This window comes from Astatotilapia calliptera, chromosome 18, assembly GCF_964374335.1.
Source record: "Astatotilapia calliptera chromosome 18, fAstCal68.1, whole genome shotgun sequence".
Taxonomy (NCBI): Eukaryota; Metazoa; Chordata; class Actinopteri; order Cichliformes; family Cichlidae; genus Astatotilapia; species Astatotilapia calliptera.
Window position 1 is genome coordinate 35,005,618 of NC_137439.1, and position 16,686 is coordinate 35,022,303.

The window sequence follows — 16,686 nt, forward strand, 5'->3', positions numbered from 1 at the left end:
CTCATTATGCTCATGCCTTGTTTTAAGTCACAGATCGCCGTGCTGATGCATGCACTGCTTTTCCCGCCACTCACTGTAGAGCAACAACTAGTTTCATAGTAATTTGCCTCTTTATTGATCTTGTAATAAAAAACATAAATCCATCGTCTGACTCTCTGTGCTATGAACTACTCATTCCTCAAATAACAAACAAAGCAACATCTCAGTAAAGACATTTATTAACAGGCTGGAGTAGCTCTCAGTATTTAAAAGTTTAACACATACTTTACACTGTCAAACATTAAAAATACATGTTAGACCTCAACACTAGTGACATGGAAAAAGGCAACCAGTGTGCAGACATTAATGCTCCAGTGAGACATGTCTCTGAGCTGGCAGTGACACCAGTGTGACAAAAGATCTGCTGAATCACAATATTCACATGTTTAGATATTGAAAAATACAGCAACCACAAACACACAAACTGTAACTGCATCTCCAAACCACAACCAAATTTGAATTTACGTTACAAATGATTAGTTAATAACAAAGCAGCTAAGAGCCCGGGGTAAAACTGATATCACCAAACTGACATGCAGTGTGCACACTGATATGACCAACAGAGGCTGTTTTTAGCAATGTTGCATTTGTTACAGCAACAATCAAACACAGTCATGTTCAACATCATCGTCTTTAAACACTTTGTTTTCTCATGATCAGTCATTGCTTTGGAACTTCAGCGCAGTTCTTCCAGTCCAACGCCTTTCTTACTCCATCTTTGGGAAGCCGTCAGTTTCACCTTCTGAGTCAGAATTCAAATGTCTACTTTTGTGCAATCAGAAGTCCCAGATAACATATTTGTTGTCTCAATACTAAACAGTGAAAATCAGCTGGTCACCATTGATCTCCAGTTTCAGAAAAACCTTTTTGCTCTTGTGTGTGAAGACAAAAATGAGCAACATAAAAATCCACACTGTGGCGTTTACATGTCATTTGTTAGGCCCCATAAATCCAGGCCTGGACATCGGGCGCTCGCCCTCCACACGGATCCCCGATTTGTCATTTCCTGTGAGGTCATCCAGCACCAAGACCTATTTTCCCATTAACGTTTTTGGGGAATTAAATCATTAGGGCTTTGTTTTTTTTAACTATTCTATTTAAAATTGAATAATAATAATAATACAAAGAAAATACTGTACCAGCCTTAGTAAGAAACTAAGAACTCTTTCCTTGCATCCTTTCTTTGTATATCCAGACTCGCCTGTAGCTAGTAGTGTTCAGCTGTACTGAAACATAAAAAACAACACAGCTTTCCTCAAAGAGCTGCATGTTACTGTGGATCCTTTCCATCTCTATACGTTACAGCAGCGGTCCCCAACCCCCGGGCCTTGGACCGGTACCGGTCCGTGAGTCGTTTGGTACCGGGCCGCGAGAGTTGAGGCTCAGGTGTGAAATGTCTGGTTTTCAGGGTCTTTATCGGTTTTCAGCGTTATTTTGTTATCATTAACTGGGTTTTCCTGGGTCTTTTCACCTGTGTTATGAATAAATCTTCTTTTTTTCGGTACCGGTACTAGTTTTATTTTGTTGTATTTATCCGCGACACCTTAAATAGTGTTGGGCATAAACCGGTCCGTGGTGCAAAAAAGGTTGGAGACCGCTGCGTGACAGGACATCCTGCAGTACCTGAGTGTTTGAGAACGATACAGTACTTCAGTGGTTGGTGGACGTAGTGAAACATTAATGTTCAGCTTTTCTTGTCATCATAAAGCACCCACCCATACCTTTTCTATAAGAAATATTGATTGATTGGTCTAAACTAATCACCGATCAACTCAAAAGGCATCGACAACAAAACACATTTATTAAAAATCATTATGAATCACTTGTTGATGTAAATGCACTTTTAAATAAACACATTTGCCTTTTCTTCCACACAAACACAAAAACATTACGGTCACAATAATGTGTCTGAATTCAAATAAATATTTGCTTTTCTTTCCGTCCTTTGAGAAATATTATTATGAAACCTGACTGCATCTTATAAAGTCTTAATTTCAACAGATTCGTCTCGAATACGAATATATATAAAAGGGAGTCTATGTAAACAAAAATACATATGAGAGCTGTGCAATAAAAACATCGAGGACTTCAGATGCACATCAGCACCAAACCTGTGCAGACTGCAGCCACCTGATGCGTGGGTTTGGTCACATACTGGACAGTTTGTCTCTGTTGTAGTGTCACTGATGTTAGTGGGCTTTGTATTTGGTGTGGAATCTCTCCAACAAGGCTCTCAGGATGCTCCCTGGGATTTGCTGATGTGTGTCTATCAGAGACTGGACTGCTTGCTGCACCTTCAGAGTAAAAACGCAAACAGAGATAGCGATAGAGACATCTGAGATAATGTTCTTTTCAAACTGTGTTAAAAGTCATTGTGGTTTTGATTTGAGGTATGCATATATTGTATCTGATGACACATGAGGGGGCGTTAACCCAGATGGTATAAAATATCTGCTTATGCTTTGATTAGTCGGAGATCAGCGCTGTCTGCGTACGGCGCTGGTCCCCCCACGCGTGTATTTCATTAAATAATAATAACAATGGATTGGATCTACTGTATATAGCACTTTTCAAGGCACCCAAACATAGATTGTTTGAAGATTAACATTTGGTGGAAAAGCAAAACATCCTCCATCAGTTTAATCAGCTATTAAGTTATAACCAACGAGTTCTTTACACTCAAGGACACTGTTAAGTATCCTACCGGGGGGGGGGGGGGGGGACGACGACACTGGACTGAGTGCCATTAAGCAGGCCTACAGAGCGACACCCCTGCCTGCTGCTCCTCAGAGTATTTATTCTTCTGACTACTTTTACTTCCTATATTTTTAAAAAGACATCTGTACTTTTTTCTTCTTGCAGTTTCAAAACCAGCTCATTACTTTTGGTTTGACAGATTTGAGGGGAGTTTTTTTTACATCACTCCGAGCCTCCAAACATCAAAGCGATTTGAGCCTGAACAGTAACACAACAGCAGTGCTGATCGTTTATGAGCGACATAATGTCGCATAAAAAGAGACGTGTGTGTTGTCAGGGGCTGAAGTGGGCCGGTGTTGTTCTTTATTTCATTTCTTTCTTTTTTTGGAACAACACTGGAACGGCCACAGCTGTCCAGAAGTTGTGGCTGCGGTGTTTCGACATCTATCCAGTCAAGGTTCAGATGCTGGATTTCACAGGGAGAGAAAAGAACGAGACAACTTCACTCAGAGGTGGAGGAAGATGAGAAAGACGGGGCAGGAGAGGAAGAGGAGAGGCTAGATTTAAAGGTAAGGACTGCTCACTGAGGGTAAAGCTTACATGTACGTCCTCGTGTATTTCAAGCAGACATCATGTTTGTTCATATTGTGAAACCTGCTGCTGACGTAGACTAACTGTGTTATTTAAAGACCAACGAGCCAAGACAGCGGAGCGAAAGATTAACAAGATTAGTGGGCAGTAGATCAAGTTTACACGATGATGACTTTAACTTACTAACAACTGAAGACATTTGAATTATTATAGCAAGTTCAAAACCGAGACGATGACAGTTGAATATGAGAAAATCTGCTGGTGCAGTCTTCCCACGCCTGTCTCCATTTCTCCGCTTGGCTCGACCCAGAGTTAGTTAGCAGCTACAGGCCAAGCTGGGAACACTAAGCCTTATCCAGAGGTCTCTGTACGGAGCCGCGGACCTGCTGCTTTGGTGTTGAACAGGTGGACTCTGTCTCTACCTTCAGCTTTCTGAGCAGCCACATCTGCGCCCAGCAGCAGCTGCACTTCCTCCGTGTCCTGAGGAGGAAGAACCTGGACCAGGAGGTGGTCACATCCATACCTACATCCAAGTTTGAATGACCAACCGAGTACCCAGAGTAGATCACACAGGGAGAAATGGAAAGTCCACAGAGTAAGGCTCTGAGAAGGTCCAGGACCTTGCAGTGCAAACCAAAGCACTGCCATGCTGTTAGAGTGAAAGGAAGCAAACGCTTACTCACTTTCTGTGCTAGTTCAGCAGCATTTATGTTGGGGTCATATGGGATGGGATCCCCAAGGAAGGTTCGAAACTTCACAGGAAATCCACCATAAACAGGAGCTATAGGGAGACGAAATCTGTCATAGACCCAGCGGAAAAATCCTGGATAGACACATCAGAGAAAGAGCGTGTTCGATACGAGCTCAGACAGCAGTGCTTTGTTACAGAAACAAAATGTATGAAAATACATTATTACACAGGACAGTATCATTATTGTGATCAAGCCCCGCTGAGCTCCACAGTGTTGTTCTAGGTTAACGAAGGCTTTAACTCAGACGCTTCATTACAACAAACATTCACACTTACTTTGATTCCCTGAACCTGAACTCTACAACAGAACACAGCAGCAAATCAAAAACTACGATAAACGACTGTGGCGTGGGTGTGGTCCTTGGCCAGCTGCAGAGGAGGGGTGACGCAGTGAGCTCCCGGGGCGGCGCAGGGGCGGGGTGAACAGGTGTGCTGGGATCTGACAGTGATTGTGTCTCTTTATATGTTGGCAGTGACAGACGGAGACGGAGGTGACAGCAGAGAAAGAGAGCGCGGGAGTATATGTGTCCACGTACAACCCCGAGTTTAATAAAAAGTTCTGCATTGTCAAAGTCGCTCCGGCTGGTATTTCTTGGGTCCACCGTTACACTGGTGCCGAAACCCAGTCGTGATGTCCGGTCCCCTGCCGGCTCCCCCTGCTCCCCCGGCGGCGCCGCCGCCCGCCCCGCCGCCCGCCCAGCCGCTGCAGATCTTGGGCCAGATGATGGTGGACATGGCAGCGATGGCGGCTCGTCAGGCGGCCACGCAGGACCAACAGTTGGCGTTGCTTCGCCTGCAATCGGAGCAGCAGACCGCGGCTCTGGGGCAGCTGCTGGGGAATGCGGCCGCGCCGGCTCCCGCCCCTCCGCTGTCGGTGACGTTGCACCGGATGCGGGATGGGGAGGACCCGCTGGTTTTCATCGAGGCTTTCCAGGCCACGGCGGTGGCCTGTCGTTGGCCGGAGGAGGAGTGGGCCGCCCGGCTGCTGCCGCTTCTGTCGGGTGAGGCCCAGACGGCGGCGCTGAGCCTGCCCCCCGGCTCGCGGGGGGTGTTCGAGGACGTGTGCCGGGCGGTGCTGGATCGTTTGGGGCTCTCCCCAGAGGATTACCGCCGTCAGTTCCGGGCCAGCAGGATGTCGGGGGGGGAGCGGCCGTTTGCCTGGGCTCGGCAGCTGGAGGATGCGGCAGCAAGGTGGCTGCGACCGGGCCCCTCGGCTGGGGAGACGCGGATGCTGAACATGGTCGTCCTCGAGCAGTTCGTGGGAGGCCTGCCCGAGGCGACGGCTCGTTGGGTTCGCTGCCACCGCCCGGCGGATTTGACGGCGGCGGTGACGCTGGCAGAGGACCATCTGGCGGCCGACCCGGTACCGGGCCGTGAGGAGCCGCGGCGGGGCGCCCGTGTTCCGCCGCCCAGGCCACCCTGCGGGAACGGAGCAGGCAGCAGGGTGGAGCCCCAGGAACCCGTTCCGGCCGCTGCTTCCCGCCGGAACCCCGGCGGCCGCCGAGGTTGCCCCGGAGCCACGGGGAGCCGCACAGACGCCGGGGCCGGACTGTTGGAAGTGTGGGCGGCCGGGGCACCTGCGCCGAGACTGTCCGCTCATGGAGGTGGGGCAGGTGTTCCGCGTTGCCGGCGCTCCAGCGCCCGCCCCCGGTCCAGGAGTGACGTACCGCGTGCCGGTAAGGTGTCAAGGGGGTATTCGCCATGCTTTGGTGGACACGGGCTGCACGCAGACTCTGGTCCACCAAAGTTTGGTTCGCCCCGTGGCATTGTTGGAGGCTGACTGGGTGGAGGTTAAATGTGTGCACGGGGATATTCACAAGTACCCAGTAGTGTCACTGTTGCTGAAATTCAGGGGCAAAACGCATAGAGTGAAGGCGGCGGTTAGCCCGCGCCTGTCGCATCCCCTTATTTTGGGTACGAATTGGCCGGGGTTCCACAGCTTACTGGGGCAGTACGCGGGGATGCGATCGCGGTCTGTAAATTCCACGGAAGCCCCGCCGCCTCCCGTTGTGTACCCCACGGAAGATTTTCCACTAGAGCAGTCTCGGGACGACACCCTACGCTCAGCCTATGACCAAGTGATGGATATTGATGGTCGCTCGGTGCGCCCCGACGCTGCGCGAACGTACCCTCATTTCCAATTGCGGAACGATCGGCTTTATAGAGTGAGCCGTGACACTCACACTAATGAAATCCGCACACAGTTATTGGTGCCGCAAAGCCGCCGGGAAATGATTTTCCAGGCGGCTCATTCGAACCCCATGGCAGGGCACTTGGGTGGCGAGAAAACTCTGGAGCGCATAATGGCCCGATTCTATTGGCCGGGCATTTGGGCCGACGTGCGCCGCTGGTGTGCGTCGTGCCCCGAATGCCAGCTGGTTAACCAGCCGGCCGTGCCAAAGGCGCCGTTGCGCCCATTACCGCTGATGGAGATCCCGTTTGAGCGTATTGGCATGGATCTCATCGGGCCATTGCACCGGAGTGCACGCGGCTATCGCTTTGTGCTGGTCCTGGTGGACTACGCAACGCGGTACCCGGAAGCAGTGCCGCTACGCACCATTTCAGCGAAGAGCGTGGCGCAGGCACTGTTTCAGGTCGTCTCCCGAGTCGGTATTCCGAAAGAAATACTGACTGACCAGGGCACGTCGTTCATGTCGCGCACATTGCGGGAACTGTACGAATTACTGGGTATTAAATCTATTCGGACCAGCGTCTACCACCCTCAGACTGATGGGTTGGTGGAGAGGCTGAATAAGACTTTAAAATCCATGATTCGTAAGTTCATTCGCGAGGATGAACGCAATTGGGATCGCTGGTTAGACCCTCTGTTGTTTGCAGTGCGGGAGGTGCCCCAGGCCTCCACGGGATTTTCTCCCTTCGAGCTGTTATACGGCAGGAAGCCGCGGGGGGTGCTCGACCTGATTAAGGAAAACTGGGAGGAAGGTCCGAGCCCTGCGAAAAGTGAAATTCAGTACGTGCTGGACCTGCGAGCAAAGCTGCACACACTGGGGAGGCTCTCACGGGAGAATTTGCTCCAGGCCCAGCAGCGGCAGCGACGCCTGTACGACAGAGGGGCTAGACTCAGGCAATTTTCACCGGGAGATAAGGTGCTTGTGTTACTTCCTTCTTCCAGCTCTAAATTGCTCGCCAAGTGGCAAGGACCCTTCGTGGTCACACAGCGAGTGGGGGACGTTGATTATGAAGTGGTACGGTCGGACAGGGGCGGGGCCACGCAGATTTACCACCTCAACCTCCTCAAAGCCTGGAGGGAGGCGGAGACCGCTTCTCTAGTGAGCTTGGTAAGAGGGAGAGATGAGTTGGGGCCGGAGGCGCCAAAGTCTAGCATCCCCGCCTCCCTCCATTGCAGTGACCATCTCACACAGGCCCAGAGGGCGGATGTTGCTGCATTGCAACAGCGCTTTGCCGACGTGTTCTCCCCCTTGCCCGGCCGTACTTCTCTCATAGAGCACCATTTTGAGACGCGGCCTGGCGTGACGGTGCGTTCACGGCCCTACAGGCTGCCGGAACATAGAAGGCAAATTGTTTTCCGGGAATTGAAGGAAATGCTGAGGCTGGGAGTAATAGAAGAATCACACAGTGCTTGGTGTAGCCCCATCGTCCTTGTAGTAAAGAAGGATGGGTCTATACGGTTCTGTGTCGATTATCGCAGAGTGAATGAGGTGTCACGTTTTGATGCTTATCCCATGCCCCGGGTCGACGAGCTCCTGGACCGGTTGGGCACCGCTCGCTTTTTTACGACTCTGGATTTAACCAAGGGCTACTGGCAGATTCCCTTGTCTCCAGAGTCCCGGGAAAAGACGGCCTTCTCCACTCCGTATGGGTTGTACCAATTCGTGACGCTTCCGTTCGGCTTGTTCGGCGCCCCTGCCACTTTTCAGCGCCTCATGGACCGGGTGCTGCGGCCCCACGCTGCCTATGCTGCCGCCTACCTAGACGACGTCATCATTTACAGTGACACGTGGGCGGGGCATGTGCGGTGTGTGGCCGCGGTGCTGGAGTCCCTGAGGCAGGCGGGGCTCACGGCCAACCCGAAGAAGTGTGCGGTTGGACGGAGGGAGGTACAGTATTTGGGGTACCACTTGGGGAGCGGGCAGGTGCGACCTCAAGTGGAGAAGACGGCGGCGATTGCATCCTGCCCGCGTCCCAAGACGAAAAAAAGAGGTGAGACGGTTTCTGGGGCTGGCCGGCTATTACCGGCGGTTCGTCCCAGGGTTCGCGGACCTGACCAGCCCCCTGACTGATCTCACCCGCAAGGGTGCCCCAGATCTGGTCCAGTGGACGGAGCGGTGCCAGGCGGCGTTTGTGCAGGTGAAACGGGCTCTCTGTGGAGAGCCGCTGCTGTTCACACCTAACTTCTCCCTCCCTTTTTGTCTGCAGACTGACGCCTCGAGCAGAGGGCTGGGGGCCGTTTTGTCCCAGCAGGTGGGGGGAGTTGACCGGCCGGTCGCTTACATCAGCCGGAAGCTCACGGACCGCGAGTCACGGTACAGCACCGTGGAGAAGGAGTGCCTGGCAATCCGGTGGGCGGTCGACTCCCTTCGCTACTACCTCCTGGGCCGCCCGTTCACCCTCTGCTCGGACCACGCCCCGCTGCAGTGGCTCCACCGCATGAAGGATGCCAACGCCCGGATCACTCGGTGGTATCTGGCCATGCAGCCCTTTAAGTTCAAGGTGATCCATAGGCCGGGCGCGCAGATGGTCGTGGCCGATTTCCTCTCTCGCTCGCGGGGGGGGGGGGGGGAGTAGGTTCGGCGGGATGGGCCCCGGCCTCAGTCGGGCGGTGGGGATGTGTGGCGTGGGTGTGGTCCTTGGCCAGCTGCAGAGGAGGGGTGACGCAGTGAGCTCCCGGGGCGGCGCAGGGGCGGGGTGAACAGGTGTGCTGGGATCTGACAGTGATTGTGTCTCTTTATATGTTGGCAGTGACAGACGGAGGTGACAGCAGAGAAAGAGAGCGCGGGAGTATATGTGTCCACGTACAACCCCGAGTTTAATAAAAAGTTCTGCATTGTCAAAGTCGCTCCGGCTGGTATTTCTTGGGTCCACCGTTACAACGACTTTCAGTCTTTTTCAATGATAGGTTGCAAATATGTGCTGTGCTCCCTTGAACATGTGTCCCCAACCCCGGGAACAGACTGGCTCACATCCTGAAACTGAAACACTCCTGGGGTGATGCGAGACACCAGCAGTTTTCCTGGAGTAATACTGTAAGTGTCAAAACTTACTGAGCGTTCCCAGAGATCTGAAGCCTTCCCGCACATTCTGAGTAAACATTGGAATTACTGGCTGAAAAACAGAGAGTGCAACACAAAGATGATCAGAGAGACGGTACTACCACAGAATCATTATCATTAAATGTTAGAAATGTAAAATATTTTATTAGAATTGATATATATATAGTTATAATGAGATGGCTGTTCATAAACACATTAATAACAGAAATCGATTTTTCTTTCTAAGCTACATGTTTATTGTACAAGAGCAAAGCAATCTGTCACTGTTAGCTGTACGATGAACAGTTCACAGATATGCATGTATTTGCAAACAAGAGTGTACAGAATTTAAAATCCCTCTCCTCACAATAATCAGCCCCCACCCCATCTTAATGACCTCATAGTACCGTATCACCCCGTTAGCACAATTCACTCTCAGGCTGTTGGTTTACTTGTAGTTCCTAAAGTATTTAAAAGCAGCGTGGGAGGCAGAGCCTTCAGCTTCCAGTTTGTTAGTTTTGTTTGTCAGTGATAAAGTATTAAAATAATGTGACAGTCACATTTTGTAAGTTTAGTTTCACTTGTATCAAATAGGGCAGGAATGTACTGCTGTTGATGGTTCAAAAACATTACTGTGCTGAAATGTGACTAAATTAGACTGAAACAACGCACCGCTCGAGAATCAATGGCGACCTGGGCAAAGCCTTTCCGTTCGCCCCAGAGGAGAGGGTAGGTCTCATCACTAAACAGAGCTTCCCGCACTCCTCCCGGAGAAATCGCCAACAGGTGACCGTTCTTCAGAGCTCGAACACACTCCTCCTGAGGACCATGGATCACACTGAACACCTCCAAGAGCAATTTGAAACCTACAGTAATGAGACAAGACGACAGAGTAAGGAACAGACGGTCGCAGGTAATCACCAATACTTTACCATACTGTGCCCATGTTTCCCCAGTGCATCCAATGAGTGGGAATGTTAGATAAAAATACAAATGTCACAGTATTTTTGTAGCTAGCGTGACCCAGAGTACTGAAAGTCTGAGGTATAAAAGGCCAACAGCAATGAAGATAGCAGTCTCTGTCTGTGGCGCTCCTGTGTTGCACATCAGCCAATCACAAAGGACCACCTAGTCCAGCGATGCAAACATCACATTTCCACCTGTGGTTCTGTGTGAGCCAACACACCTTCAATGCATGTCATGTAAGACTGACTAATAATCATTTGCTCGTGTTGACGTCTTTAGTGCAGGTTGTTATTTACGTAACACCGGAATCTTCTCCAGCTTCAGACCTCGGTTGGAAAAACACATATTTTATCTCCATCATTTCTTCCTCTTCTCGATCTGCAAAGATTCTGGTGATAACTAACATAGTTTCTTTCTTTGTATGTTGAATGAAATTTTTCTATTAAGAAAATGATGTGATTTGGGTTGTTTGTTTGTTTTCAGCGAAAAAATAAAACCAAAACTGAGTGAATATCCTACAAGTGGTTTCGTGGTTTAAGAGCATCTGGAGAAGAATGATGACACAGTCGTTCTGGGAAAGTGTTTAGTGTGTGCTCCGTGTTAACGTTTGCACATGGGTCGGTGTGTACAGTACCTGGGATCTTAAAGAGGAAGTGGTCGGCTACGGAGTGGCAGGTCCGTCCCTTCTGAATGATAACGTGAGCGAGGAAGTAGTAGTAGTCGACTGGAATGGCTCCGTGATAGTACACGATCAGAGCTGGTCCTTCATCGGGAATCTTTTCCATACCATGAACCTCATACCCTAGTACACAGATAGCATTAGGAATCAATCAATTATGCATAGATGGTGCTGCATTAGACACTTAGAACTTTATTGTCATCTTCAGAGTTTTTGATTGGTGGAGAGGTTTCACCACTGCAAGGCGATTCTTCAGTCCTAAAACACCTGATGGAGTCTCTCAGGTGAGGGTTGGTGACCCACTATTAATCACACGAGTCATTGCGTGAGCCGAGGTATCGACCAGGGTGTGGTCTATTATGCCCCACCCTGCTATCATGTGAGTTATTGAGGTCATATGAGCCAAGGACAGGACTCATCCAGAAAGGGATCATCTGCAAAGCGTGGCCTCAACATCGGCTGTTCACAGCGTCTCACAGCGATGGTGAGTCAACTGCTGTGTCTATATTCCAAAATTCAAACACTGGTAACCTGAACAGACTGTATGTGTACAGCTGTGCTTGTCCTGTTAAGATGGCTGAACATTTGCAGAGTGGTTGTTTGCTCTCGCTTCTACACACAGAGCATACACTACATCAGGGGTGGGCAACTCCAGGCCTCGAGTGCCGGTGTCCTGCAGGTTTTAGATCCCACCCTGGGTTAACACACCTGAATCACATGATTAGTTCATTAGCAGGCCTCTGGAGAACTTCAGAAATGCTGAGGAGTCATTTAGCCCTTTAAATCAGCTGTGATGGATCACGGACACATCTAAAACCTGCAGGACACCGGCACTCCAGGCCTGGAGTTGCCTAACCCTGCACTACATGGTTTAGCCTGTGTTTGGGTGTTTTGTTCTCGGGATTCACGAGGACAGAAAGCGAAACCTGCAGTTTGATGTCAAGTCCACGAGAGGCTACACGAAGCTCTCCATCAGCTGTTAGCACTGACTGTTGGATGAGGGGTGACAAACCAAACAAACCAAACAAACTTTTCAAGCACGACTGAGAACTCATACACATGTACAGTGCTGGCTTTAACCAAATGGAGGCTGTTACTGATAGCAGTGGATGTAGAGCACTGTGTCATCGTAAATGAAGGACCTTGGTGTCCTACCATGCCAGATGGCTCCGTGTCCGTCCCACAGAGTAGCTAAGGTCTTCCTGGCTCCGTCCCACAGGTTGTTACAGTAAGCTTCTTTCAGCTGATTCTTCCTCTGGTAGAAGAAATAAGCAGAACTTTATCACCTGCTCACGCTTTCAGGAGATCATCAATATTCACTTTTTATAACGTGAGTTATAGGACTCTACCACCATGGCCTGTATGTATGCTCACCACACCCCACTGATAAAGACAAAGCATGCTGAAGTACATTTAAAATTTGCTGAACAACAGTCAGACAAGCCTGGGAAATGGTGGGAAAATGCTAATAGTTTCTCCATACAGGACGTGGTCTGAAGCTGTCATTATCAACTTTTATACAAAGTATTAAATAAATTTCCCTGTGGCATTTTCCATTATTACACATTACTTAATTATAGACATCAATGGGTAGTTACTGACAACCCAGTCAAGACTTCCTGTTGGGAAGAATTTGATGCCAATTTGATGTAAATAGTTTTGGGTTTTTTAAGACCAGACCAGCAGTATTTATACTGTAAAAAGCTAGAAACCCATCCGGTAATTACAGGCAACCTATTACTTAACAAATTTCACCAAATGTTTTTCATGAAGTTCTTTTCTTTTCCCTATTTTGTCACCACTGACGCGTCTGGTGCAAAGATCTCATAAATAGGAGGCATGCAGGTTCACTGAGTAAAACATCATGCCTCTGTCACATGACACAGGATCCACAGTGCCTATACGTAATAAAGGAAAGTGTCTTTGTGGTTCAGATGTTGCTCAGAAGAAGATGATTTAAAAGTGTATTAGTCCACAGGCATGAAAGGAACTGTTACGAATTAGCCCATAAAAAGTAACAAAGGTTTTTAGTTAACAGTCTTTTCGAATAAACAATTTTTTTTGAGTAAAAATAAAAAATAATGGCATGCCAGCTTTGTTTTTATAGGACAAACCTTACGGGATCAACTCCTAAAAGCTTAACAGTGAACAAAACACTTCCAAACTTTGAGAAAACCAGTGTGGTTGTTACAATAAACACAGTATTTTTTTCTCAGGATGCTTTACTTTATAAATTCATTTCTGCTGAGCAGCTGAAACAGCTTCATGAGTGTTAAAGAACTTTTCTGAAGCACATTGCTCTTCACCATCACAGCTTGCTGTCTTTAAGAGTGTCAGTATTTTTCTTTTGATGTTTGTGGGGCAATTTCTCCACAACTTGTGTTGATCACAATTATTGACAGGCTGGTATAATAAGTGGGTCTGAAACTGTGCAGGGCTTCTCTGCATCAGCTCACTGCATAGCACATGTGGGGATACCCAAGTTGGCCAGCAGGTGTCACTGTGGAGAGAGGTTTCAGATTGTTTCAAAACTTCGATACAATTTTGGCACAAATGCTTTGAATGTTTCACAAAGCCTTGCTTTCCCAACATTCCCCGTCCCCAGTCGGACTGGGAGTGACGTGTTTTGGCCACATGGTCTCCTGATTGGCTGTCTGAGTGTCATTCAAAGACGATGTGCGTTTTACAGATCATTGGGAAAAAAACAGTAAGTAGAGTTTCAGTCTAACATGTCTCTCTGCAACAAAGACAAACAAAGAGACAGCAACATCACAAGTGTAACAACCTGCCTGACTGTCAGAAATGTGATGTCGGGTGAGCAGGCCAGCATATGCTGTGTGGCCCCAGAGCAGCGGCCCTTTGCTGCATGTCTTCCCCTTATTACTTATCTAAAGTAGTGTTGATTCTAATTTGTGCATCCAATTTTTATTTTCTAAAGTAATGAAAGATGTATGCTGTACAATCTTTCCAAACCTGGAAAAAGAACAGTTCAAAGAAATCCTTACTTTTAAGCAAAGTGTGTAATATGTGCAATAATGACGTTTCTGGAGTAATGACCCCACCACTGATCACAACAAACACCTCCAGGGTGCACAAACATTTGACCATGCATGGATTTAATGTCTGTGACATACTGCTTAGAGATGATCTCAATGACAATTGATTATGGAACTGGATTTGCTAAATTCTTATCAATTCCCATCCCTACTTAGGCCTCATATATAAAACTATAAAATACAAACTCAATACTTTGAATCAACTTCAATCGATGCCTGGTTTATTTTTTATAAAATAACAAGTGAGCAGGCCTCACCTGTCCATGGAACTACTTGCCAGTCAACTGTCCTATTGATGTTGAACCTCTAAAACCAGGGAACTATGTAAAAAAATAGCTGTGAACTCCTTTATTTAAATCTGAAAGTTTCAATCAGACAGTCCTACAAACACTGCGCAGATGTCAGAAGCTACTAAAATGGTGTTTTTGTCCCAAACATTATGGAGGGAGCTGCAGATGATAACTAAACAGTGAAGGTCCTTTTATTTGTGTGACTGCGAGTGTAAGCATCATCATCATCATCATCATTTATTTATATAGCACTTTAAAAACACACCTGTTAGACCAAAGTGCTGTACAATACTAATATGCACATAGTAATAGACATAGCAATAAAGTTAAAAAACAATAAAAAAAAAATAATGAAAAAAAAATAAAATAAAATAAAATAAAATAAAAATGTCAGTTACCCACAGAGTTAAAAGCCAGGGAATAAAAATAGGTTTTTAATAAAGACTTAAAAACTGGCACTGATGCAGCCTGTCTAATATGGAGAGGAAGGTTATTCCAAAGCATCGGCGCGGCAACAGAGAACGCTCGGTCTCCTCTAAGTTTCAGCCGTGACTTTGGGACCGAAAGCAGCAACTGCTCAGCTGACCGAAGGGAACGAGTGGGGACGTGGGGCTTCAACAAATCAGACAAATAAACAGGTGCCAGACCATTTAGAGATTTAAAAGCCAATAAAGCACTGTTTACTTACCTTGTAGACATGAAGGAAGAGTATAGAGAGGTAAAGGAAGATAACGATGAGGAAAGGCACGATGAAGACGATGGCTAGGGGTGTGAAGACCCACAACAGGTATTCCAAGACACTCAGATAGTCCTCTTGATCAAGACCCGCCCATTCCTCCCATGCATGAAACAAACACACCTGTCGACCAGGACCAGAATGTCAATACTAACATCCCTCACTTTGGTCCAGGTGAAAACATCTCAGTAATTACTGGATGGGTAACTTTAAAATACGTAACACATTCTTTGTATCAGCAGTGGTTAACTGTGTTATGTAACATCACAGTTGGACATAAAATACCACTGTGGGAGAATCTAGAGTTTCTAAGCGACGGACACCATAGAAGCTCCTTTCAATGCTTAACATGTGACGCAGTGATAGTATAACACTCTTACTAATACCAGGTCAGATCGTAATAACAACTACGGTCCAGGACAAATGATCTACATTTAAATTTAGAACGGCGTGGGGCCCACAATCTGAACGCCTCCTCTGTGGAGGAGTGGGCCTCAAAGAGGGCTGGAGAGACATCCCATCATGCACACTGTGGGACTTATTATCCACTTGTTGCCAACATATTGTGAAAAATCCATCCATGCATCTTTTTCCGCTTCTCCTTGAGGCGGGCTGGAGCCTATCCCAGCTGTGTAAGGGCAAGAGGCAGGGTACACCTGGACAGGTCGCTAGTCTGTCAACACTATGGGCGATTTAGACTCACCAATCTCTTTGGACTGTGGGAGGAAGGTCCCGGAGAGAACATGCAAACAGAAAGATCTGATGGTGCAGCAGTGTTAACCCTCCGTTATGGACAGTGTTATTGTATTATGTGCATCTTCAAATAAAGTCATGCATGAACACCAAAGCTGATGTTAAATAAATAATACATTTCTTTCTAGGTGAGCTCGATTTCATTATCAAGTCCTTGGACAGGATGCATACCAAGACAGAGAGCGTGTCCTCCGCGCCCGTCAGACATGACTGGTTGCCTGACATAGTGCTCTGCTCTCAGCCACGAGAACTCCAGCTCAGCCGACTGACGCTCCGATCAGGTCTCAGGCAGACTGCATAGAGAACACCTGCTGCTACATAGAAAGGAGGTAAAGGAGGACGCAGTGGATTACGCAGACTCCAATTTCTAGTAAACACCAGCAGCTTTTTAAAACCAACTAAACTGACAGCAACTTTACATAGCATTAGTATCTAGAACAGCACCACAGTGTTACTGGAATAGGAAGAGGCTACATTTGATCAGCAAAATGACAACAGCGAGCTGGGGCTACGGTATAATAACTGACTGTGAGCTAAGTCTCATTGAAGGAGCTGGAAAATCTGACATTTCTCAAGAAACCTCTAATTCTAAGAGCCAACTCCCCGGTTACAGACATAAAAACGGTACCTACCGACTGCTTACTCGGTAAAGCGTGCCATTAAACTGTAGCACGACATTCAACATTACACTAGCAAAACCTATGCTTCTTAGAGCTACCAACTATCCTGTCCATCAACCCGGAACGTCGTCGGGCGAACACAGAGTCGCAGATTTCTATCCTAAAACTGCCGATGAAAGAGTTCTACTCGCGAACAAGGAAGAGTTTCCGGGTCGACTCGTTCGCTTCAAAATAAAAACAAAACTAATTGCACCTGCTTTCAAACAGTAACTATATA

At 47.7% G+C, this 16,686-nt stretch overlaps 1 protein-coding gene across 3 annotated transcripts; it reads right to left on the reverse strand.

The window, feature by feature from the left end:
- Positions 1-200: 200 nt before the first annotated feature.
- tmem68 (transmembrane protein 68) lies at positions 201-16,620 on the reverse strand. 3 transcript variants are annotated; one of them, XM_080292731.1, is made up of 9 exons: positions 16,422-16,614; positions 15,961-16,100; positions 14,989-15,159; positions 12,110-12,209; positions 10,910-11,077; positions 9,982-10,175; positions 9,322-9,382; positions 4,011-4,150; positions 201-2,333 (listed from the first exon to the last, which is right to left on the reverse strand). In XM_080292731.1, exons 2-9 carry the CDS (start codon positions 16,012-16,014, stop codon positions 2,229-2,231), a joined length of 993 nt encoding a protein of 330 aa, XP_080148857.1. In that variant the 5' UTR covers positions 16,015-16,100; positions 16,422-16,614; the 3' UTR covers positions 201-2,228. The 3 variants fall into 3 exon arrangements, with proteins under 3 accessions (XP_080148857.1, XP_080148856.1, XP_080148858.1); XM_080292730.1 differs by having other exon boundaries at positions 15,961-16,103; positions 16,422-16,613; XM_080292732.1 differs by lacking the exon at positions 4,011-4,150 and having other exon boundaries at positions 15,961-16,103; positions 16,422-16,620.
- Positions 16,621-16,686: the final 66 nt, after the last annotated feature.